The sequence below is a fragment of the Rhinoderma darwinii genome, chromosome 3 (assembly GCF_050947455.1).
Source record: "Rhinoderma darwinii isolate aRhiDar2 chromosome 3, aRhiDar2.hap1, whole genome shotgun sequence".
Classification (NCBI taxonomy): Eukaryota; Metazoa; Chordata; class Amphibia; order Anura; family Rhinodermatidae; genus Rhinoderma; species Rhinoderma darwinii.
In genome coordinates this window covers 183,310,697-183,336,668 of record NC_134689.1, presented here as the reverse complement: position 1 = coordinate 183,336,668, position 25,972 = coordinate 183,310,697, and the positions used below count along the sequence as shown (strand labels likewise).

The 25,972-nt window shown below is 42.0% G+C and overlaps 1 protein-coding gene across 1 annotated transcript in view; it reads right to left on the bottom strand.

Annotated features, from left to right (window-relative positions):
* CFTR (CF transmembrane conductance regulator) overlaps nt 1–12,819 on the bottom strand; it is a 214,717-nt gene extending 201,898 nt beyond the window's left edge. Inside the window, exon 1 of the mRNA XM_075857129.1 lies at nt 12,664–12,819. Coding sequence (XP_075713244.1) covers nt 12,664–12,716 — 53 coding nt within the window. The 5' untranslated portion in view covers nt 12,717–12,819. The remainder of the gene's footprint in view (nt 1–12,663) is intronic.
* Between the last annotated feature and the right edge of the window lie 13,153 nt (nt 12,820–25,972).

Sequence of the window (25,972 nt, the reverse complement as noted above, 5' to 3'; positions counted from 1 at the left end):
GAGTCAAGGCTTTGTATAAGATCCTCTTCATAAACCCCCGTGACACTGGTGCTAAATCATTAGTGTCTCCCGACTCAGATTGCTCACCTCCACTCTCCTCATCTGAATCGTCATCTCGGCACTGTGGAGCAGCATGCACGGTGGCCATCTTAGATTTCCGGGCCGGAGATTCTTCATGCCTTTTATGGAGAAATTTCTCCATGTCTGCTTGCGCTTTCCCCGGTTTGGGTGTGCCAGTGTGATCTTTAAGTTTCTCCTTTGCCGGTTTAACCATTTTCCAACGATGTGGGTCGATATAGCTCGGGTTTTGGCTGGTATCAGTGAGGAGCTCTGGTCTCAAGCTGCCATCACACTGCACGGCTACGCTCCGCCCCCTGCTCTGACATTTTAGAGTACACATTGTAAGGGTATGTTCACACGCAGTGAGCAAAAATGTCTGAAAATACGGAGGTGTTTTCAGGCGAAAACAGCTCCTGATTTTCAGATGTTTTTGCAGCAACTCGCATTTTTTTTGTGGGGTATTTTATTGGACGTTATTGGAGCTGTTTTTCAATGGAGTCAATGAAAAACGGCTCCAAAAACATCCCAAGAAGTGACATGTACTTCTTTTTTGCGGGCGTCTTTTTACGTGCCGTATTTTGACAGTGACGCGTAAAATTACACTTTGTGGGAACAGAACACCGTAAAAACCCATTGAAAGCATGGGCAGATGTTTGTAGGCGTAATGGAGCTGTTTTTTCAGGCGTAATTTGAGGCGTAAAACATCTCACTCACACGAGTGCTTCAGCTGCTTCGTTTTAGCGATTGGTGGGGGTCTCAGTGCTCAGACCCCCACCAATCAAAACTTCTGACATGTGACAATGACATGTCAGAAGTTTGTTAAATGTTTAGCTACACTTTAAAACTCAGCTTGACTATAAAATATTACATAAAGACCTAGATAAGCTAGCAGCACGGTCAAAAACATGGCAGATGAAGTTTAATGTCGATCAATGTAAAGTAATGCACCTAGGAAGCAATAGTAGTATTAATTCATATACGTACATTAAATGGAATAAAGCTGGGAATAATGGGACAAGAGAAGGACCTGGGTATTCTGGTTACAAAATAAGCTAAGCAGCAGTACTCAATGTCAAACAGCAGCTGCAAAAGCAAATAGGATTTTAGGGTGTATAAAAAGAGAGATAAAACTAGTGATTCAAATGTAATATTATCCCTCTATAAATCCCTTGTAAGGCCACATCTTGAATATGGAATTCAGTTTTTGGATCTACATTGCAAAAGGTATATAGGAGAACTGAAGGGGGTTCAAAGGAGGGCAACTTGATTATTAAATGGGATGGGAGATGTCATTTACAATGAAAGACTAGAGAAATTAGGCTTGTTTAGGTTGGAAAAAAAAGTTGTTTTAGAGGTGATCTTATTAACATGTATAAATATATGTGTGGTCAATACAAAGAGCTAGCACATAATCTGTTCTTTCCAAGGACTCTACAAAAGGACCAGAGGACATTCATTGCGTGTGAAAAAAATATGTTTCAGACATCAATATAGGAAAGGGTTCTTTACAGTCATAGTAGTCGAACTATGGAATGCCCTACCTTAAGAAGTTGTAATGGCATTTTAAAAAAAGGGCTAGATAATTATTTACTGACAAATGACTGTGACACCCATGGCCATGGACCGTCGGGATTACTCACTCTCCAACGTCCACAGCCATGGATTAGTGAACGCTGGCCCGCATCTCCTCCTCAGGAGACGCCAGCGCTCACTTCCGCTTCACTCTACTGTGTCCCGTAAAATTATATGTCTAATTAGCCCATGATCACCCTGGAATCTTAGGAGAGCCCGGCCTATTCCTTCATTGCCTGAGCGTTGTTGTGTTTACCCGTGTTAGACTGTGCAAATGGTCCCTTAGTGTTTTCCAGTTCCCAGTGTTCACGTACCTGCTACCTGTATCCTGTATCCCGTGCTACCTTTTTCCTGTGCTATAGGGAGTTGGAGTCGTGTTGTGCCGTATACTACGCCTCCCGTGTTATAACACGCCTGGTGTTTGCCTGCTGTCAAGGTTCCATCCGAGCCTACCATCGCTACTGTCTGTATTACCACAGGTACCCTTATTCGAACTATAGACATTGACTTGGGATCCTGTTGGCCAGCTGCTATCCCGTTACAGCGGTATGGCCCAATGGGTCCACATACCCACAGATCGTGACAGTACGCTCAGGCCATGGACGCGTCTGGTCAATCCAAGACCATGACGACGTCACAAGCCATGCGGTCAGATATGCTTGACCTCCGATCACGACAAGACCAACTCTGCCAGGCGGTGAACATCATTGCACATCGGCTGGATACGCAAGTTGCAACCTTCCCGGCACCTGTGCCTGTTAGTTCTGCTTTTCCTCCTACTCCACCTCCTGCCAGTGCTAACTCCCGATTTTCTCTGCCACTACCTCATCGCTAGGACCTGCTGGAGATGCAAGGACCTGCTGGGGATTTCTGAACCAATGCCAGATCCACTTCACGTTCTATGCAGAGGCCTTCTCTTCTTATGACGCAAAGATCGCCTTTAAAATCTCTCTCCGCACTGGCAAAGCCCTGGCAGTGTGAACCCCATTTGGGAACGTCAGAGACCAGAAACCCGTGAGTTACAGCAGTTCGTACAGACTTTCCGTACTATATTTGAGGAACCCGGGAGAGTTTCATAGGCTGCTGCATCCTTACTGACCCTTCGCCAGGAGGACACCTCCGTTGGCGAGTACGCCATTCAGTTCCGAACCCTAGTTGCCGAAGTAACCTGGAACAACGAGGCCTTGGTGGCTACATTCTGGCAGGTACAGTCCCCTGAAATGAAGGATAAACTTGCCACCTGAGGACTCCCTAGGCCAGCTCCTACATTTTAGCAACCCCTGCTGCCCTCATCAGCTGTTCCACCAGAGGAGTCTACGAAGATGGACTATCTCAAGTTTTCTATCCAGGAGAAACAGCGCAGATGCAGTTCGGGACTCTGTCTGTATTGCGGTCTCGGAGGCCATCTTGTGCGTCTGTGCCCCCAAAAGCCCCAGAGCCTAGGGTTGGTTGGGTGGAAAAGGACTTTTTTCGAAATTGTCCATCCCTGTGACCATAGTGAAAAGACGCACAAGGTTTCTGCCTATCTGGACTCTGGATCCGCAGCTAACTTCATTCTGAAAGACCTGGTGGATCTTCTCCAGGTGCCCACAACCCCCCTGGAGAGGCCGTTGATCGTTGCCTCGGTGAATGGACTGCCTCTGCCTGAGCCAATTGTAGCTGTGACCAAACTGCTGAGGCTGCAAGTAGGGGGCCCTGCATTCGAGCTAGCCTCGTTTCTTGTCTTGCCCAAGGCCGTCAACCCTGTGCTGCTGGGCCTGCCTTGGCTTCGACTACATGCCCCAGCTCTGGACTGGAATTCTGGAGAGGTTCTCCAGTGGGGTCCCAAGTGCCTCAACCGCTGCCTAGGGCAGATCCATCCGGCCCAGTCTGCCCCTGCCTCAGTCATTGGCAGGATTGACTTCTCATTATTCACAATTTGCAGATGTCTTCAGCAAGTGGGACGCGGAGACTCTGTCCCCCACATCGGTCATATGACTGCCCTATTGAACTCGTTCTGGCTGCGTCCCTTCCCCTTGTAAGGGTATACCCTCTCTCCTTGCCAGAGACTCAGTCTATGTCGGCCTGTATTAAGGAGAATTTGGAGAGGGGTTTCATACGAAAATCCTCCTCCCCGGCCAGGGCCGGGTTCTTCTTCGTCAAAAAGAAGGACGGCTTTCTGCGACCCTGCATCAACTACCAGGGACACAACAAGATCACAGTCAAAAATAGATATCCGTTGCCACTGATTTCAGAACTTTTTGACCGAATACGAGAAGCCAAGATTTTTTCTAAGCTAGATCTACATGGGGCTTACAACCTATTCCGGATTCGCCGGGGTGATGAATGGAAGACAATATTTAACACCCGAGACGGGCACTATTAATATCGTGTGATACCCTTCGGCCTGTGTAACGCTCCCGCGGTCTTCCAAAGAATTTATCAATTACATCGTCCGGTATCTCCTCTATGTTTGTGTTGTGGTCTATCTCGATGACATCTTAATCATGATAGTTCTGCTGCGATTGAGGGAGAATTGCCTGTATGCCAAGCTGGATTAGAGCATGTTTGAGAGGAATTCTCTAACCTTCCTGGGCTACATCATCTCGGACCAAGATCTCAAGATGGATCTGGAGAAAGTAAAGGTCATCCTGGAATGGCCACGTCCTCAAGGTTTAAGGTCCATACAGCGTTTCTTGGGATTCGCCAATTTCTACCGTCAGTTCATCCCAAGCTTCTTCTCCCTGAAGGCTCCCATCTCCACCATCACCAAAAAAGGCATAAACGCCAAGGTGTGGAGTCCGGAGGCTGAATCCGCATTTAATAGCATGTAGAGTGCCTTCACGTCAGCCTCTACCCTCCATCATCCTGATGTACCTTGACAGTTTTCGTTGGAGGTGGACGCCTCCTCGGTTGGTGCTGGTCGCAATTCTGAGGTCCCAAAGGCAAGGCAGTGGTATGTGGCTATTACTCTAAACTTTTATCTTCCGCAGAGCGCAACTACTCTATTGAGAATCGGAAGTTACTGGCCATCAAATTGGCCCTGGAGGAGTGGAAACATCTACTAGAGGGCGCAGCTCATCCCATCCTGATATTTACTGACCACAAGAACCTCACCTATCTCCAGACGGGCCAACGGCTGAACCCCGTCAAGCCAGCTGGTAGCTGTTCTTTGCCCGTTCCAGTTTGAGCTCCACTACCGCCCGGCTGACAAGAATGTGAGGGCCGATGCCTTGTCCAGGTCATTCGAGACAGAGGACACCATGGAGTCTCCACAAAATATTATTGATCCATCCTGCATTATCACTGTCAATCCTCTGCAAGTTAGATACATCCCTCCGGGAAGGATTTTGTGCACCTGGCAGACAGAGGGAGAATCTTCCGCTGGGGACACAGCTCCAAACTGGCAGGTCACGCGGGTGCCTGTAAGACCCGAGACCTGATTGCCCATCATTTCTAGTGGCCTACGCTGCCCAAAGACATCATGGACTTTGTCTCGTCCTGCACGATGTGCGCGGCTAACAAGGTTGCTCACTCCAAACCTCATGGCCTGCTCCAGCCGCTGGTATGCCCAATGCTCCCTGGCAGCATATAGCAATGGACTTTGTTATGGACCTGCCTCCCTCTGCTGGATGCAGTACGGTCTGGGTGGTGGTGGACCGATTCTCGAAGATGGCTCATTTTGTTCTGCTGACCGGCCTACCTTCTGCTTCTCGACTGGCCAGCCTCTTCATCCAACACATCTTTCGCCTGCATGGCTTATCTCGGCATATCGTGTCTGATTGAGGGGTTCAGTTTACCTCAAAGTTCTGGAGAACCCTCTGTAAACTCCTCAATGTAAAGTTGGACTTTTCCTCAGCCTACCATCCCCAGTCCAATGGTCAAGTCGAGAGGATCAATCAGATCATGGAGAACTACCTATGACACCTCATCTCCAGGCAGCATGATGACTGGGTGCAGCTTCTTTCTTGGGCCGAGTTCTCGTGTAATAACAATATAAGCGAGTCCACAAGAACCACACCATTCCTCATAGTCTACGGCCAACACCGACAAATTCTTCTCCCAGTGTCAATTACGTCCGAGGTGACCACAGCTGGTTCTGCTTTCAGGGACTTCCTGCAGATCTGGCAGCAAATACGATCCTCTATTCTGCTGGCGGTCGACCGCATGAAACCAAAGGCAAACAGAAGGAGAAGAGAACCTCCCCAGTTTCTTCCAGGTACCAAGGTCTGGCTGTCCTCCAGAAATATCCAGCGGAGGGTCCCATCATACAAGTTTGCTCCCAGGTTCCTCGGACCCTTCGAGCTCTTGCAACAGATCAACACTGTCTCCTACAAGCTTTGGCTGCTTCCTACCCTCAAGATCCCCAACTCCTTCCATGTCTCCCTCCTAAAGCCTGTGGTCCTGAACTGCTACACCAAGATTCCTAGTCCTGCAGTTGCCCCCTGCGGTTTATTGGATACATTCAAGGTTAAGGAGATCCTTGACACCAAGAAAGTGGGAGGAAGAACTTTTTATTTGGTGGATTGGAGGGGTTTGGTCTAGAAGAGAGGTCCTGGCAGCCAGAGGAGAACCTCAATGCTCCTACCCACCTAAAGAAGTTTCTCTCCCACTCTGGCCCCATGAGGAGGGGGCGTAAGAGGTGGATACTGTGACACCCATGGCCGCAGACCGTCGGAAATTACTCAACCCCCGACGGCCGCAGCCATGGATCAGGAGACGCCAGCGCTCACTTCCACTTCACTCTGCTGTGTCCCGTAGCCCATGATCACCCTGGACTATAAGAAGGGCCGGGTTTGCCCTTGTTAGTCTTTGCAAATGGACCTTTAGTGTTTTCCAGTTCCCAGTGTTCACGTACCTGCTACCTGTATCCTGTATCCCGTGTTACCTTGTTCCTGTTCCATAGAGAGTTGGAATCGTGTTGTGCCGTATACTACGCCTTCCGTGTTACAACACGCCTGGTGTTTGCCTGCTGCCAATGTTCCATCCGAGCCTACCATCGCTACTGTCTGTATTACCACAGGTACCCTTATTCCAACTATAAACATTGACTTGGTATCCTGTTGGTCAGATGCTATCCCGCTATGGCGGTACGGCCCAGTGGGTCCACATACCCACAGATCGTGACAATGCATTGAGGGTTCTAATTAATCTAGCAATGAATGTCGTGTACTTTATTAAGAAAAGTTCGACTTGATGGACTGGTGTCTTTTTTCAACCTATGTTACTGTATCCGTAGCGGTTTATCTGACAGAATCACCCTAAAAAGAAGATAATGGGAGTTATAAATCGAAATAAAAGGTGGACAATGTGGAACTCAAATATAAACTCTTTGGAGTTTCCTTTAGGTGAGCCTTCCTAGAAAAACAGCTGCATTTGCCCGGGGAAGATGTTGCTTGCTGCTTATTTTCCCTGTAGTGGCCAATGCAGGAAAAATGTAGCATTACATGTAGGCCATTCAGCTAAATGGGCATCCATATAATACATGGACGACAGTGTAGAAGATGCTGCTCTGTTCTGGCTTATAGACGGGGATCCCTCTTTGGTGTACATATGGCCAGGGGTTATCCTCACGGGACAACCCCTTTAAGTAATTGTCAATATAAAAAAAAAAATTCTAACGGTACACTGTGAGATACTGTATCTCAGATGTTATTGTTTAGTTCCACAAGATCCTCAACTGTTCTAACACTTTGATCCAAGAACTTATATCAATGTATTTGATTCAGTAAGGCCACCAAATGTTGTTGCCTGACTAGATAATAATTAGGTTAACTAATGCTGATCACTTTTTTGTATGCACCAATATTAAAAATGAACAGGCAAAAATCATTAAGACAAGTCTAAGATGCATTCACCTGTTCATAGTTGCAGCTGATTGGTACTTACATAGGAAATATGTCCTGTACCTTGTGTGCCAGTCTGTGTCAGTATCAAATGAAGAGAGAATTCTGAGTCATCAGCTGCTGAAAAATATGACTACATACAAGCCAGGAAAAGAAGCAGGAAACTGAATATTCAAAAAAAGCGATATGAGATAAGTGTCTCCAAGTGTCCTTTTGTACTTTAAAGTGTACCTTTAGTTATATAGAAAAACTTAAGTGTGGAACATACTGTATGTTGAAAAGGTGTTTGGTTTGTTATTTTGTTTTTATATCAGGGAAACATTGTATGTACGTAGCATCCACGGCCGCGGATCGTCGGGATTACTCACCGTCTGATGGCCGCAGCCATGTATCTGTGAGCGCTGGCCCGCATCTCCTCCCCACAGAGACGCCAGCGCTCACTTTTGCTCCGTTCTGCTGTGTCCCGTAGGATGCGTGCGCATGCTCGTGCCTGGACTTAAAGGGCCAGCACACGCACATGAAAATAATCATCAATTAATCCATTATCACCCTGGACTACAAAAAGTGCTCTGCCCTTTTCTCATTGCCTAAGCGTTGTTGTGTTTACCCGTGTTAGTATTGCAAAGTGTCCCTTAGTATTATACTGTTCACAGTGTTCCCGCATCTGCTACCTATATCCTGTATCCCATGCTACCGTTGTTCCTGTGCCTTAGAAAGTTGGAGTCGTGTTGTGCCATTGGTCATGCCTGCTGTGTGACACCACGCCTGGTGTCTGCTGCCAAGGTCCCATCTCAGCCTAGCCATTACTACTGTCTGAACTGCTACAGGTACCCTTGTGCTTGGACTATATAGACATTGACTTTGCACACTGTTTGGCCAGCTGCTATCCGGCTACGGCGGTACAGCTCAGTTGGTCCACATACGCACAGATCGGGACAGTGTATATACATTATATATATATGTATATATATTTTTATATATATATATATATATACATATATATATATATATATATATATATATATACACTATATAGACAAAATTCTTGGGTCACACCACTTAATCATTGAATTCATGAGTTTCATTCAGTTCCATTGACATAGGTGTTTAACCGTTTCAGAACCAAGCTATTTTGTACCATCGGGACCAGACACCGTTTCGCCATTTTTAGCACGTGTTAGTTAAACGGCTATAACTTTTTTATTTGTTGGGCTCATGACATCATTTTTGCAACATTTTTTTTCGTAGACAATGCAGGTTTCTTTTTTCTTCATTTTTATACACATGCTTTTAGCTATTTTAGAACTTTCAGGCTTATAGTTTGAAATGAATAGTGAAAAAATAAGCTTTTTTACATTTCAGCAAATTGTTTTCTGGTAATAATATAGATTTACCCTTAATAGACCTTTTATTTGTGATCGTCATTGTCTACCGTCAATTTAGATATATTACATGTCTATTTTAGCGTAATTGGGTCATGGCTAGCGGTACGACAATAATTGGCATGGGGAACTTTTTTTTGGGTGGGTATTTTATGTGTATTTATTATTTAGTTTATTCTTACTTTATTTGACTTTTATTTTTTTTATTATTATCGTTTGTCCCTCAAAGGTCAGAAAAGACTTATGAGGGACTTTATTATTTTCTTTCTTCTACACCGTATTTTTCCACTGTAGAAAAATCAGCCCTCTTATAGTAACTATTGTCACTAAGGGTATGCCCAGACGTGGCAGAGTTCTTCCGCCACTGTCCGCATCAATGCCGCACAGAATCTGCGTTGCAGATTCTGTTGCGGCTTTGCCTAAAATGGGCATTAAATTGATGCGGACTAGCCATTGCGTATTGAGGGGAAGAGGGCTTCCCTTCTCTCTATCAGGGCAGGATAGAGAGAAGGGACAGCCCTTTCCCTAGTAAAAGAAAAAGAAATTCATACTTACCCGGCCGTTGCCTTGGTGACGCGTCCCTCTTTCGACATCCAGTCCGACCTCCCTGGATGACGCGGCAGTCCATGTGACCGCTGCAGCCTGTGATTGGCTGCAGCCGTCACTTGGACTGAAACGTCATCCCGGGAGGCCGGACTGGAGGAAGAGGCAGAGAGTTCTCGGTAAGTATGAACTTCTATTTTTTTTACAGGTTTATGTATATTGTGATCGGAAGTCACTGTCCAGGGTGCTGAAACAGTTGCTGCCGATCGCTTAACTCTTTCAGCACCCTGGACAGTGACTATTTACTGACGTCGCCTAGCAACGCTCCTGTAATTACGGGTGCACACACGTAGTCACCCGTAATTACGGGAGCCCCATTGACTTCCTCAGTCTGGCTGTAGACCTAGAAATACATAGGTCCAGCCAGAATTAAGAAATGTCATGTTAGTAAAACCAATACGCTCCGCAGCACACATAACATCTGCAGACTTCATTGCGGAATTTTGACTCTCCATTGAAGTCAATGGAGAAATTCCGCAATGAGTCCGCAACAAGTCCGCTACACGTCCGCAACAGTCAGTGTATGCTGCGTACACCAAATTCCGCACCGCAGCCTATGCTACGCAGCGGAATTGTCCGCAACGTGCAAATGAACCCTACTAAAAAGCTGTGGAAGGCAATGGAGAAACGTGTACATTATTTCATTAAATTTGTTCCCTCCTAGATATTCTACGATCAACTGTGAGTGGTATTATTGCTGCCAGCGGACTCTAGAAAAATGGAAACGTGTTCTGTAGAGTGATGAATCACACTTCTCTATTTGGCAGTCTGATGGATGAGTCTTGGTTTGGCGAATGCCAGGAGAACGTTACCTGCCTGACTGCATTGTGCCGACTGTAAAGTTTGGTGAAGGAGGGATAATGCTATGGGTTTGTTTTTCAGGGATTGGCCTAGGCCCCTTAGTTCTAGTGAAGGGAAATATTAATGCTTCAGCATAACAAGACATGTTGAACGTTTGTATGCTTTTAACTATATGGGAACAGTTTGGGTAAGCCCTTTACTATACCAGAATGACTGCACCCCAGTGCACAAAACAAGGCTTATAAAGTCATAGTTGGGTGAGTTTTGTGTGGGGAAAACTTGATTGGCCCCCACAGAGCCCTGACCTCAACCCCATTGAAGATCATTAGGATGAACTAGAATGCAGATTGCAAGCCAGGATCTCATATCCAATATCAGTGATTGACCTTACAAATGCTCTTCTGGATGAATGAGTAAAAATATCCAACAGACAAACTCCAAAATCTTTCCAGAAGAGTGGAAACTGTTGCGTTCCGACAATGTTATTGGAATGGGCCTCAGCTTGTGAATGTTTTTAATTATGTTCTAAATCGTTTGGTCTTTGGTATATAATGAAATCATACATATTTTATATAAACTAGGTTGTGTGGCTTTTGGATGCCCCTTTCTCTTTGTTTCCCCACAATTTTGGTTTTGGACATCACCTTGTGCAGCTCTTATACAGTAATTATACACTTTTTCTATTAAAATAAGGTGGCGCCACCTGTTTCTAGTTTATTACTTATTTAAATATGACTGCCTAATGAAATGCATTTAGCAGTCATGAAAATGAGCAGATTCAAACAAATAAAATATTAGCTAATAAATTCATACGTACACCTGTAAGCTATATTGAAACAGAATATAAAAATATGCCAAAATTGTGACCTCTGTCAGAAAAATGGACAATTGTAAAAATGAATCTCTCCTGGAGAGTAAATTCATAAGCATTGTGCTTATATCTGAGCTACCTGCCTGAACACATTTTGTCTTTACAGTTGAGGTACAGAATTTAAAACATTGCATAAGAGGAGTTCTAAAGTTTGATATAAATATCACTAAAAATCCTAGTTAATGTATTTCTCTGAACAGTCAGTATGTTGTAAAATCTGTTGTATACTGGCTGTAAAGGGAGGGCACTTTTTGTTTATATAAGCTTGTCTGTAAGGACCGGATACATACAAAGATAAATACAAATGCATCCCATTCATATGGATGAGCATATGTAAACCAATGATCCCCCTCATCCCTGAACTCTACATTTTAACATGTGTGTGTTTGTGTGTGTGTGTGTGTGTGTGTGTGTGTGTGTGTGTGTGTGTGTGTGTGTGTGTGTATGTGTGTATACATGTGTGTGCGTGTGTGTGCGTGTGTGTGTGTGTGTGTGTGTGTGTGTGTGTGTATATATATATATATATATATATATATATATATATATATATATATATAAAATCTAATAATTAGAAACTTTTAGCTCTCTTGAGATTCTACAAATTCTAATTCTGATGAGTTTAGTAGAGAGGAAGTCCTTTCTGTGATTATATTAAACACACATATTACTATTTATAAAAACCCTAGTAACAACAAATAATGTTATTAACAAAGGGACAAGGGAGCAGCTATTATGTATTGTCAGAAAACATTCACCAACCATCACAGAAGAAACAAAAGAAACATATTCCTAAATACAGCTGTGTGTTATGACAGTAAACCATCAGATCATGTCACTGTATTACAGAACACCTATCATTAGGAATACCTGCTGAGTGCTGCTCTTCTACACTACCACCAGCAGCAGCTGCACATGACCCCTGGAAACACATTCTGATTAATAACCAGATTATCCTTTCATCCACATTAATATGTGGATGTGACTTCTTAATAGAACACTGTAGTTCTTATTTTCCTGCATATATCACCTGCCTGCAGCTCACATGTATTGTCATACACACAATGGTAGATCTAAAACTTAGTGTTCTTTCTGCAACACATTCCTGGCTGCACTTTTAATTTTTCTTATAACTAATAACTTAATAACAAATTTCTTATAACTTATAACTTGATCATAAAGATCTGATCAAGAAATAAAAAACCCAAAGGTCATTTATATGCTGTACTTACAAGGTGCTCCAGGTTTAGATAGTGCCAGCCTCTCTGCGGTGTAGTATGCCTACTGTCTGTTGTCCTGTGGATTATTGAGGTTGCAGGTGCAGCATAAGTTTTTAGTAGTACCTCATTTCTTGCACATGAAGGAGCTTTCACTGCCAACTAGCTTTTCTCCCCTGTTCATTAACTCTTATAAGTGTGGTGAAAGCAAGAAGTGTGATTCAGACATGAGTACCTGAACTGTGCTGCCCCTGTCACACCACGCAGCTCCTGCTGCAAGTATAGGAATGCTGCCATGCACTGTCACTGCCCACACTCCGATTTAAAGCACATACCTGAAGAAGAGCTTGGAGAAGATGTTGGCTTTCTCCAAAGGGGACCTCTGCATGGTGACTGGGTGCTGCAGGCACAGCCTTGTATCCTGGCTCTATATGTAAGTCTACTCTGTGCCTGCTGCTGCTCACCCACCTTATTCTGTTAGCCAGCTGATGTCACTGCCTCCTTGACTCTGCCCAGGTTAAGAAGAGCTAAGCACAGGGAGGCAGCCCAGTCCTTCATATCTTCCTCCTCTTCTCCCTCTTTCTCTTCCACTCCCTCTCATTCTGTTTAGGTAACATAAAAGGGGTGTGTTGCAAACAATTATATTCAGATTTCATTACCAAAGGCATATTGTATTTTGGGTCAGCATTAGGTAATGGACCTTGTGGTGATTGTGGTAATTGAGAAGGTCAAACTCATCTCAGGTCAGGAAATCTCCATTATATTTCACAAGCAGATGACCTAGGACAGTTTAATACTGTTTTTGTTTAATGTGGCAGTTGATCCGGTTTGAATTGGGAATGTTTAATAAGCTCTAGAATTGTTTGTTTTGGCAAGTATTAGCATTATGCGTTATGCTGTAAAATAAATGATGTGTTTGCCTAGGTAATATGGTGTGTTGGTCAGTGACTATTTTGACCATTCATTCATATTACTTTTAATGCAATATTGAAATGTCTGCCTAGATAACTGTTCCCGAAAGACAATGCATCCAAAACAACAATCATCTAGAAAACTATAATTGTTACATCCAGGGTCGGCTTTAGGGGTGTGCACCCTGTGTGGTTGCACAGGACGTTTGACATGTCACTACTAAGGGGATGTCACTAGGAGCTTGCACCCTGAGTCTCACACTTTTTGCCCGAGGCTATAAAATGCTTTTTAAAAGTGTTATTTAGGTAACTGTCTGCCAGTGTTAATTGGGCGCTCTATGGCTCTGTTTTAGACAATTTACCCATTAATCTCCACACCTCTAAGCTTCCCTAGCTCCTTTCAGTGGCATTATATTAATAGAAAGTACGGTATATTACAAAGCGTAAGCAGGTTGAAACCAGTAAAGCTGGCCATACACAAAAACTGATATCTGTTGGCTAAGGCCACATTCACACGGGCATATTAGATTCACGCGCGTGAATCTGTTCCGTGTGTGTTGCATTATGCATCAGTGTGCTTTGCGAGTGGCATGCGTTATTCACGCACTCACAAAGCACATCTTTTTTTATTCTTAATCGAATTGATGTGCATCCGTGTGCAGTGCGTGGTTTTCACGCACCCATAGTATTCAATGGGCGCGTAGGTGCGTGAAAACGCACCAATCTAGGACATGCAGTGAGTTTTACGCAGCGGACTCTCGCTGCATGAAAAATCACGCAAGTGTGAACGCCCCTATTGAACGTCCCTATTGAACGCCCCTATTGAAATCAATGGGTCCGTGTTCTGTGCGTTGTTTCAATGAGGCCTAACACTCAATTGGCTGACAGTAATTTGCCCTCGATGCTTGGCTTAGCTGAGCATGCATTTTTATTTCAATGAGTAAAGAAAGACAATCTTATTTCCCCCAATATCTGCCATTGGGGGATTGTAGGGAAGCCTCAATACATTTTATATTGTCAGCAGGTTTTTGTAATTTTGTTGGGAACCACTAATAAAAGGGTATTTCCAGAATCGACAATTATCACCTATCCACAGGATAGGGGGTGCAGTGAGGAGGAATGGGAGGTTCGGGACACCCGTTCTCTCGATCGTTGGGGGGACTATCGGTGGGCTCCCCAGCGATCAAACAAATATCACCTATACTGTAGATAGAGGACAATTGTCGATTCTAGGACCCTTTTAATGTAATATTGTTAGCTTAAGTCACAGCTGCTTCCATAGATTTTCTTCAGTTTCGGCGATTTGGCTGAAACAACGAAAATCGTGAAAGACATCTTTAGAATTAAAGGGGTCCTTTGCTTACAATTATGGCTGGGAAAGTGGTGCAACTGCTCTTTAACTGGTTCCCGACCGCTGGCTGTGTATTTACGGGTACCAACAACCTGCATGCATCATATGTCCTAGGGGGAGTTACACTGGGGGATTCACTTGTTGAGAAGGATCTGGGTGTACTTGTAGATCATAAACTAAATAACAGCATGCAATGTCAATCAGCTGCTTCAGGGGCCAGCAAGATATTGTCGTGTATTAAAAGAGGCATGGACTCGCGGGACAGGGATGTAATATTACCACTTTACAAAGCATTAGTGCGGCCTCATCTAGAATATGCAGTTCAGTTCTGGGCTCCAGTTCATAGAAAGGATGCCCTGGAGTTGGAACAAATACAAAGAAGAGCAACGAAGCTAATAAGGGGCATGGAGAATCTAAGTTATGAGGAAAGATTGAAAGAATTAAACCTATTTAGCCTTGAAAAAAGACGACTAAGGGGGGACATGATTAATTTATATAAATATATTAATGGCACATACAAAAAATATGGTGAAATCCTGTTCCATGTAAAACCCCCTCAAAAAACAAGGGGGCACTCCCTTCGTCTGGAGAAAAAAAGGTTCAACCCGCAGAGGCGACAAGCCTTCTTTACTGTGAGAACTGTGAATCTGTGGAATAGTCTACCGCAGGAGCTGGTCACAGTAGGGACAGTAGATGGCATTAAAAAAGGGTTAGATAATTTCCTAGAACAAAAAAGTAATAGCTCCTATGTGTAGAAATTTTTCCCTTCCCTTTTCCCGTCCCTTGTCTAAACTTGATGGACATGTGTCGTTTTTCAGCCGTACTAACTATGTAACTATGTAACTATGTAACCATGTAACATATTAAAATTTCCGGTAGACAATGACGATCACAAAAAAAGGTCTATTTTAGGGTAAAACTATGTTATTACCCAAAAAATAGCTGAAAAGTATTACTATTATTTTCAAACTTTAAGCGTAAAAATTCTAAAATAGCAAAAAGGAGGTGTATAAAAATTATAAAAAAAAGAAACCTGTTTTGCCTACGGAAAAAACATTGCAAAAATCACGTCGCTAGCCCAAAAAATAAAAAAGTAATAGCCATTTAACTAACGAGTGCTAAAAAGGGCTAAACGGTGCCTGGTCCTGAAGGCTCAAAATAGCCCGGTCCTGAACAGGTTAAGTTTACAGTGGCTATTTTTTTTTTTTTTTTACAAGAATGAGATATATGACGGATAACTTTTTTATTCAAACAAATGCAGCCTTCTCGGGTTCTCCTTATGCAATGTTATGTTAAAAAAAATCATAATCCGTATAGTGTGATAAATATGCACGCTACGTGATACATTTTGAAGGGAGCAATTACTTTTTCACATCACTTTTATTCACTGCCATTTGGTTGCCCCAGCCACTTAAGGCTATGTTCACATGGGGTATTTTGCCGAGTTTTTTGACGCGGAAACCGCGTCGCAAAACTCAGCAAAGACGGCCCGAGAACGCCTCCCATTGAGGCGACATGCCCTATCTTCTGGCGCTTCCGCCTCTGACCTCCCATTGACTTCAATGGGAGGCAGGAGAAAGCGTATTTCTCGCTGTTTTATGCCCGCGGCGCTCAATGGCCACGGGTGAAAAACGGCGCGATAATCGCTGCGAAAATCGGCGTGCAGGGAGAGGAATATCTGCCTCAAAGTTCCAAACGGAATTTTGAGGCAGATATTCCTCCCCCAAAATACTCCGTGTGAACATAGCCTAAAGGGGCTCTGTCACCAGATTATCAAATCCCTATCTCCTATTGCATGTGATCGGCGCTGCAATGTAGATAACAGTAATGTTTTTTTTTTTTTTAAAAACGATAATTTTTGGCTAAGTTATGAGCAATTTTATATTTATGCAAATGAGCCTTTCTAATGAACAACTGGGCGTGTTTTCTCTTATTTCCAACTGGGCGTGTATTGTGTTTTTAGCAACTGGGCGTGTTTACTTCTTTCACTGCACAATCACACTGTGTTGTGGATCATGCTGGGCTGGAACAATGAGAAGTGTATGACACTGATTAGTCACTGATTGGTCAGCGTCATACACTCCTCTGTACAATGCCCAGTTGGTAAAAAGTAAAAACACGCCCAGTTGTCCATTGAGAAACTCATTAGCATAAATCTAAACTAGCTCATAACTTGCTCAAAAATGATCGTTTTTCAAAATAAAAACCACTGCTGTTATCTACATTACAGCGCCAATCAGATTATGTAGGAGATAGGGCACTTATAATCTGGTGACAGAGCCTCTTTAATGCATGCTTCGAGTCAAACTTTAAAATACCATTTTGACTGCAGTTAACTCCAATATTCAATTGTCCTCAGTCATACCCACTAAGGTCCAGAACACTGACTTGCTTGTTTGGGCCCTTAAGCTGATTAGATGCTTTTAGTTTTGCCAACCAAACTGGCATGGATGGAGCAAAGTAGTCCCTAGTGAACTTCTTACCTCTGACAAAAAGAAATGTTACTATTAAAGGGTGTAGCAAATCAATTCCTTACTCCTTAGCCATAAGAGTTACTATTTTGTTGCCCAGAGAAGAAATGCATTGATACCAGCATTCCTGTGTAAGATCACTGCATATAGCAGCTCACATTTCATCTTGCTGTAGGCTTGTATGACTTATGGATTTGAAGATACAGAACGGGGTTAACTACAGTGAAAAATGTTTGAGTTTTTGGATGAAGGTACAGTTTCAACATGGGCCTTCTATTTTTGAACAGACTAGGCACCATGCATAAAGAAACAACCGGAATCCAATCCTCTGAACAAGCAACAAGCAAGACAGTAGTCAGCAGAGGCCTCTTTGAGGTACCAATGACATCTTCATTGGTACAGCAAAGTTTAGTCAGAAGTCAAACAGCGGGTCTCGAATAAGCAAAAAAACGTTTTGCCTGACTCTTCATTTTGTACAAAGAAAACACCATTGAAGGAATTTTGCAAAGGTCAAGGCTTCAGCAACCATAGTCCTTCCATGACATACACATGGTTGGACAATTTGTGTTAGGTCATTGCCCCCACTAAACTGTGAGAGGTGTTCACTTCCAAACAGGTTTTGCAAGATAAGGGTAGTTAGGGTTAGGCAGAGGTCGTAGAAGTCCAGAGCATCCAACATTTTGCAGACAAAGGGTTGAAGGCCAATATCTAGTTCCATGCAACTATTAAACGCACCATAGTAGTATTTGCAAAAAAAAAACTAGTAGCACACTCTAACTTAAGTGAAAGGTTTCCACTGCAAACAGCCTCACTTTAAATATAAGGACTGGTTGGATGATCTTCAGCTTGTTTAAAGCATGGGATAGACAAAGCCTTCAACAAGTTCGAGTCATTTAATGCTGTCTTTGCCCTCACTCTGACAGTTTCGGATAGTGATGACATAACTCCAGTATAGGAGAGACTATGTGACGCGTGTGTGCGCTGTTCATGCATTGGGGTTTTTTGTGAATATTTCCAGTGTGGTAAGACTGACTGAACCATGTAAGCAGGGGTTACTCAGGATGGGAAAACATTGTAAAAATGTTGGTAGTCACTACTCTAATCAATACTCATGCCCACAAGTCTCGTCCATTGATGTCACTCCTGCTGTATCCGTTGTCAATAGTTCACACATGATATTCAGTCTACAAACGTAAAACTGTCTGCAGGTAAAAATGGCAGGGAAATGTATTCTAAATGATCTAGCTTCAGATTGTTCCTGCTTAACTGCAATAGTATATTAGCCTAGGTATCTGCAAACCAGAGACACAACTTAGGATCATTTTGTAGTTGATTGATTTTAAATAATTTTCTTGTTTGCTCTATTGGAAGTCGGAATAAGTTGTAAAATGGGCGGCCAACATTTATGTTAACACTGTAGGGGAATGGAATCAGTTCTCCATATTAATGAAGAAGATCACTGGACCCTCAAAGAGTATGGACAATTTACTTACCTAACATCACAGATCTTCTTGTGAAAACATATTGTCAGAGTAAGGATATTGCAGGCTACTACGATACTGTTTCTACATGCTTGTGGGCACAATTTTCATAAATGAACAATAAACAAATTTGGAATAACTGCATACACAATAGAAAGGACAAAAATGGTGGTTTTCATTTGTTGCTGTTATAAACACAACTACCAGGTCAGAAAAAAGGAAAAGGGCAAAACAATGATAAACTAACCTACACATGGTTTAAACACAGCCGTGGCTTCAAAAGATGGCTTATAAGTGGTAACAAACACCCCATATATTGAAATAACAGAAAAACCTTTTAAGATTTTTTATTGTAAATTTGATATTGAAGTATAGAAGTTAATATTGTATGGCTTTTGAAAAAGCGATTGCAAAGGTTATTATAACCCAAGATATTTAAAAAAGTTATAACAATGATCTCAGATTACTCTTTCTTCTTTACTACAATGTTACATAGCAAAGCAATAAAATTCAAAGCTGTTATACTGCAGTAAAGTGTTTATTAGGTGTCATAAACGTCAAGTAGGCAATGACGTTTAAGAAGGTCAGTCAATATAATGTGGAGTATATGATATGCACTCCTTCACTGGCATTTTTCTGTCCTGTCTATGGGTCTAACTTCTATTGCATTCCACATGTATTGTAATTATGCAGAAACAATTTCTGCTATTTCTTTTCTTAAAACTGGAAAAATTACAAAAAAAAAAACAGCGTTCCGCACAGAGTAGCAGATCTTGGTCAGGTTTACATTTAATATTAAGAGTTGTGTTGGTAGATAGGCACAAATGGTAGCATGGGCAAGTAATGCTCTGTTGTCTTTAACTGGCTGTACTGATTTTTTTAAGACCTTTTTAAAGAGGCTCTGTCACCAGATTATAAATTCCCTATCTTCTACATAATCTGATAGGCGCTGTAATGTAGATAACAGCGGTGTTTTTTATTTTGAAAAACGATCATTTTTGACAAGTTATGAGCAATTTCAGATTTATGCTAATTAGTTTCTTAATGACCAACTGGGTGTGTTTTTACTTTTTACCAACTGGGCGTTGTACAGAGAAGTGTATGACGCTGACCAATCAGTGACCAATCAGTGTCATACACTTCTCATTGTTCCAGCCCAGCGTGATTGTGCAGTGAAAGAAGCTGGGCTGGAACGATGAGAAGTGTATGACGCTGATTGGTCACTGATTGGTGGGCGTCATACACTTCTCTGTAAAAACACGCCCAGTTGGTCGTTAAGAAACTAATTAGCATAAATCTAAAATTGCTCATGACTTGGTCAAAAATGATCGTTTTTCAAAATAAAAACCACTGTTGTTATCTACATTACAGCGCCGATCAGATTATGTAGGAGATAGGGCATTTATAATCTGGTGAGAGAGCCTCTTTAAGACATCTAAAAAGGTCTGGGAGACACACTGAAGCTGAATCATAGAAGTATTAGAGTGTCATCAAATGCAATAAAGTAAACCAATGATTTGCAAAGAATGATATGGGTTAAAATAGCATTCTACCAAGGCATACCATGTTTTAGGATTGCATATTAGTAATTAGTGTGGCATTTATTAATCGAGGAGCTCTAGTTAGAATTACTCCACTGTACTTCATGACTTCAGGGCCCCTGAGATTTACCAGTGATAACGTCCAGAGTTCCCTCCAAACAGATGATTTCATTTCAAAGAGAGAACTAGTGAGAAAACTGTGACCTATATTTACTAAGAATGGCGTATCTTACGCCAATCTTAGTAAAGGAGTAAGTTAGTATTTTGCACCCAATTTATTAAAAGGCGCACGCCTCTTAATAACCTTAGTTCAATTGGGACTGTCTTAAAGTCACAAAATCAAATCCATAGGATAAATTTAACAAAAGATTTATGGCACATTAGTGATGTAAAACAGTTGTAAATTTTGGCCTACGTCCGTTTTGCGCAAACATTTGTAGCCTTCTTTAAATAAAATGTGGGCGTGGCCACCCACGGCCTGACATATTTACTACAATTTAAGCTATAAATTCTAGCAGAAATCTACGCGAGCTCATAGCTGGTGCAGATTTCAGTTTGTGGCGTTAGGGAAACACAAGTCTTAGTAAATTTGGTCCTATGCCTACTATGAGCAGGTGAATATTTGCGCCAAATCTGCACGATTTTCTGGTTTTATATTTAATAAATTTGTCTAAAATTATGTCTCCTTGAAGGCCACTCAAACTTTTCTCGTCGCTTTTCAATTTTGTAAATGACGAGAAAAGTCAAAATTTTTTACGGAAAATAGACGCACGTCATGAATTTAGATTATGTTTGCTCAGTTTACGCCAAAAACTGGCGTCAACTGCATAGAAATTGTGAGCCTAGGAGTTTTAACAGAATACTGGATGAAAGAGACGGAAGCAGTGCCTGCATAATGCATCTCTGAGAAAAGCAAGCCATAATTGTGTTTGAACCTCAAATCACTATGGAGAGTAGTAATGAGATGAAAGGTAATACAGGACAAAAAAACAGCAAATCATTTTTGCTTTGAGGGGTATTTCCATCTTAGACATTTATGGCATAGGCATATCCACGGGATATGCCATATATGTGTGATAGATGCGGGTCCCACCTCTGGGACGCCCATCTATCTGCCAAACATGGGTCCCCGGACCCCCGCCTAGTAAGCAGCCGCTGGCTTCTGCTTCAAAGCGAAGAATCATTGCAGAGGTGGCCAGGAATTCCAGAAACACCCACGCTCGCTGAGCTACACTATTTAGGTGACTCCCATGGAAGTTGTAATGCCTGTTGCCCTAACTCCCTGCCACTACCATATACATTACTCTGGCTCCTGGTTGGTTCCGCATCCCTCCTCTAGTCAGGTCTGTTCACTGCCTTCATTGCTGCCGCCACTCACCTGCAGTTCCTAGTGCGGGCGCACTGTCTTTTGCGAGCTTAAACAGCCAGCGTGCACCAAATCTGCTACTCAGCTTTCCCTATCCTGGACACATTGCCTGCGCAATTAAGTTCATCCTAGCTAGTCTAGAGATGCCCCATGTTATACTTTGTTGAATTTCCTGTTATTGACCTTTGCTTGTACCTTTGACTATACTTACCTGCCGCCTGACCGCTTGCTTGTGACCCGTGAGCAATCTCAACTACCTGTCCTGACCAACCATCAGTGCCTGACTTTTGCTATAAATTACCTTGCATTCTGCCTGCTGATTTTTTACTATGCCTTTTTACGTTGGCTGTTGCCAAGGGAAACTACTCTGGGGGCAACGACCTGGGGTTTCCCAGCAGTGAAGTCCAGATCTCTGTACAGGGGTTAAAGAGGGAATACCTCAGGTCCCTTTATTATATAACAAGTACAGCACATGAATTAGAATGGCTGCATATTTACATCTGATGTGGGGTATATTATATGTCAAAGCCCAGCTCGATCACTCGACTCTCCTTTATTATTAGACCCAACGTAAGCTATAGTATAAGCCAAGATTAGCTGACAAATGACAACGGCTATGTCATTTAATTATTTCAGTAGATTCTATCTGCAACAGTAACAAAGGGATTTGATGAGGTGCCATATATGTGTGCTATATAAAGTAGGTAAGCATAGTTCTATCCCACAATGGATCTGAGGATATCCCGAAATGGAATGAAACGAGTCAGTCAATGAACGTCGTGGATGTGATAGGCATCATCATGCCATACTTGAATCAAATGTGACCCCACGCCACGCTAGTAGTCTAATACTTTGGCACAACTTCGACATGCTTACCACATGAAACCGGAGCAACTGAGATGTTTAAAGAAGCGTCTTCCTAAATCCTTAAAGGGAAACTAAAACAAAGATAATAGTACTAGGCCCTAGGTAGGAGATATCCTGAATGAGCACTGTTAAAGAGGCTCTGTCATCACATTATAAGTGGCCTATCTTGTACATAATATGATCGGTGCTGTAATGTAGATTACAGCAGTGTTTTTTATTTAGAAAAACAATAATTTTTGACGAAGTTATGACCTATGACTTTCTTATTGGACAACTGGGCGTGTTTTACTTTTTGACCAAGTGGGCGTTGTGGAGAGAAGTGTATGACGGTCAGTGACCAATCAGCGTTATACACTTCTCCCCATTCATTTACACTGCACATAGCGATATAGCTATATGGCTACGTGCAGCCACATAAACACACTATAACGTTACTCAAGTGTCCTGACAGTGAATATACATTACCTCCAGCCAGAACGTGATGTCTATTCAGAATCCTGACACTTCTGTAGCGTCTCTGTGATATTTACAGCAAGGCAAGCGTAATCTCGCGAGACTACGATGTAACCTGTCAATTAATTTAGATTATGCTTGCCTTGCTGTAAATCTCACAGAGACCCTACAGAAGTGTCAGGATTGTGAATAGACATCACGTTCTGGCTGGAGGTAATGTATATTCACTGTCAGGACACTTGAGTAACGTTATAGTGTGTTTATGTGGCTGCACATAGCGATATAGCTATATCGCTATGTGCTGTGTAAATGAATGGGGAGAAGTGTATGACGCTGATTGGTCACTGATTGGTCAGCATCATACACTCCTCTCCACAACGCCCACTTGGTCATTAAAAAAGTCATTAGCATGAAGCTAAAATAGGTCATAACTCCGTCAAAAATGATCGTTTTTCTAAATAAAAAAACACTGCTGTAATCTACATTACAGTGCCGATCATATTTTGTACAAGATAGGCCACTTATAATGTGGTGACAGAGCCTCTTTAAGATAAGCAACAGTTTATGATTACCTTTACATAGAGCCACCAATGCACTCTACCAGGATTAACATCTACTATAATCGTTCCTAGACAAATTCTCATTGCCTTGCCAGGACTCAAGGGGAGCATTCGAATTTTGTATACTCTGACTATTATAGGGCTGATCGATTTACCTGTGATGATTTGCTTCAATCCTACTTGCATTATGCCTGTGAGTGAATGAAATTAGTTTGCGTTGGTGGGCTAAATGTATTAAATTCTATAGGGATCATTATTTCTGTTTAAATCATCGCTACTTCTATCATTGATTATATTCACCCAGTCCAGGGTATTTGGTTGTTTTTATGGGATAATCTATTTATTGACTACATGCTATGTAGAAATAAAAAGGGAAATTATCTCTAATGAATTGGTTTTTAAAGTAATCAAAATAATAAATGTATATGGAATTTTACAACCTTAAAGGGTGCTGATTGTGTCTTGGGATTTCTTTGTCTTTGTTTTATCAAATCTTTATTTTTGAAACATAAGACTTACAGTAACAGTACATTCCAGCAATGTTAGTCGTTACAAGTTTTAAGAGTACAATAAAAAGAATAACATGAATTAATAATCCAGCAAGTGTACAATAATACATGGCATTACAGTTATGTACATGTAGCTTAAAGTAAACACAACTAAGAAATAATAAAACATGGAAGAGGTACCAAAAGGATCAGTCTGCGCTGTTCAATAAGTATAGAAGTTGATAAAAGCAGGGATAGATTATACCAATAATAATATAATCTTCCAGAAGAGTCAGGAATGAGCACCTATATTAGACTGCCAGGAAGAAGGGAATACCCCTTTAATTTGGCTTAGGCAACAACCCTTTGTAGTACCAGTATTTATTGCATCTGACTTTCTACCTGGAGTCTACCTCTCAAAACTTGGAGAATACAATTGCATTGCATTGCAAGTATTTTTAAAGCCCATAATTTCAAAATCAGATTAGTAGGCACAATCCTATTAAATGCTAAAAATCAATAAACAGCATTTTTGCATAGGAATCTCAGAATACTGAAATCAGGATGCATCTAACAATCAGGGCTCAGCTCTATTTTATGTTCGTCAGACGAATTCTGTACGGATAATGAGTTCAGTTGCATTGGGGCCCTGCCATTACCTTCATATTTATTATAACTACCAATCAAAGGAACTGGATGTTTATTTTCTAAAAGAATGGAGAGGCTGTTAAATGACAGCTGCTTTGTGCTCACATTATTGCAATCTCAAAGATCATGGATGAGGCTTCTGCTAGTAAGTGATGAGGCAAGTGCTTTATGACTAGTACCTCTCTTTCAGCTAACCAGCCTTTGGAGTCCAACGTTCCTACATACTATTCTTGCACTGGAGACTTCATGTGTGCATGATAAACATTTTATATTTGTATTAGTGTGCTCCTATAGTGGAAGCATTTCAGGTGCCTTTAAAGGGAACCCGACATGGTGATCATGCTGTCCAATTTGCATGCATTATTTTGTAGAGCTGGAGGAAATTGATATATAGTAATGTGGGAAAAGATTCAGGGCAACATTTAATTTATTCATTTAATTGCCTGTTCACTGTGGGCTACAGAGTCCAGTGGGGAGTCTCAAAAAGTGATAGACCACTTCCTTGCATTTGGGTGTATACAGAAATAACTGCCAATCATTGAGTGAGACCGCCCACTGGACTCTTCAGCCCACTGTGAGCAGGAATTGAAATGAATAAATGACAGGTTATCCTAAATGTTTTTCCACAAAAGATATATCACTTTATTCAGCTCCTCCTGTTCTATAACATTGCTGCCCATAGATGGGACATGGCAGGTTCCCTTAAATATATCTGATCTCTGGGACACCCACTGATCAGACATTGATGCCATCTCCTATCCATATGTCATATGTCTACCATTGCAAAACCCATAAAACATAAATTAGTATAAAATAACTTAACTTTACAGTGTACATACACTTGTGGCAAGATTGTTAAGCTGAAGTGTGAAATAGTGTGCTAGGGAACTCTACTTAAAGAGGCTCTGTCACCAAATTCTAAGTGCCCTATCTCCTACGTAATCTGATCCTCGCTGTAATGTAGATAACAGCAATGGTTTTTATTTTGAAAAACTATCATTTTTAGCAAGTTATGAGCAATTTCAGATTTATGCTAATTAGTTTCTTAATGCCCAACTCGGCGTGTTTTTACTCTTGACCAAGTTGGCGTTGTACAGAGGAGTGTATGACGCTGACCAATCAGCGTCATACACTTCTCATTGTTCCAGCCCAGCTTCTTTCACTGCACAATCACGCTGGGCTGTGGATCATGCTGGGCTGGATCAATGAGAAGTGTATGACACTGACTGGTCACTGATTGGTCAGCATCATACACTCCTCTGTACAACGCCCACTTGGTCAAAAGTAAAAACACGCCCGGTTGGTCATTAAGAAACTCATTAGCATAAATCTAAAATTGCTCATAACTTGCTCAAAAATGATCATTTTTCTAAATAAAAAACACTGCTGTTATCTACATTACAGCGCCAATCACATTATGTAGGAGATAGAGCATTTATAATCTGGTGACTGAGCCTTTTTAAAGGGCTCCAATATATAATGCCACTTTGAGGGTATGTTGACACGG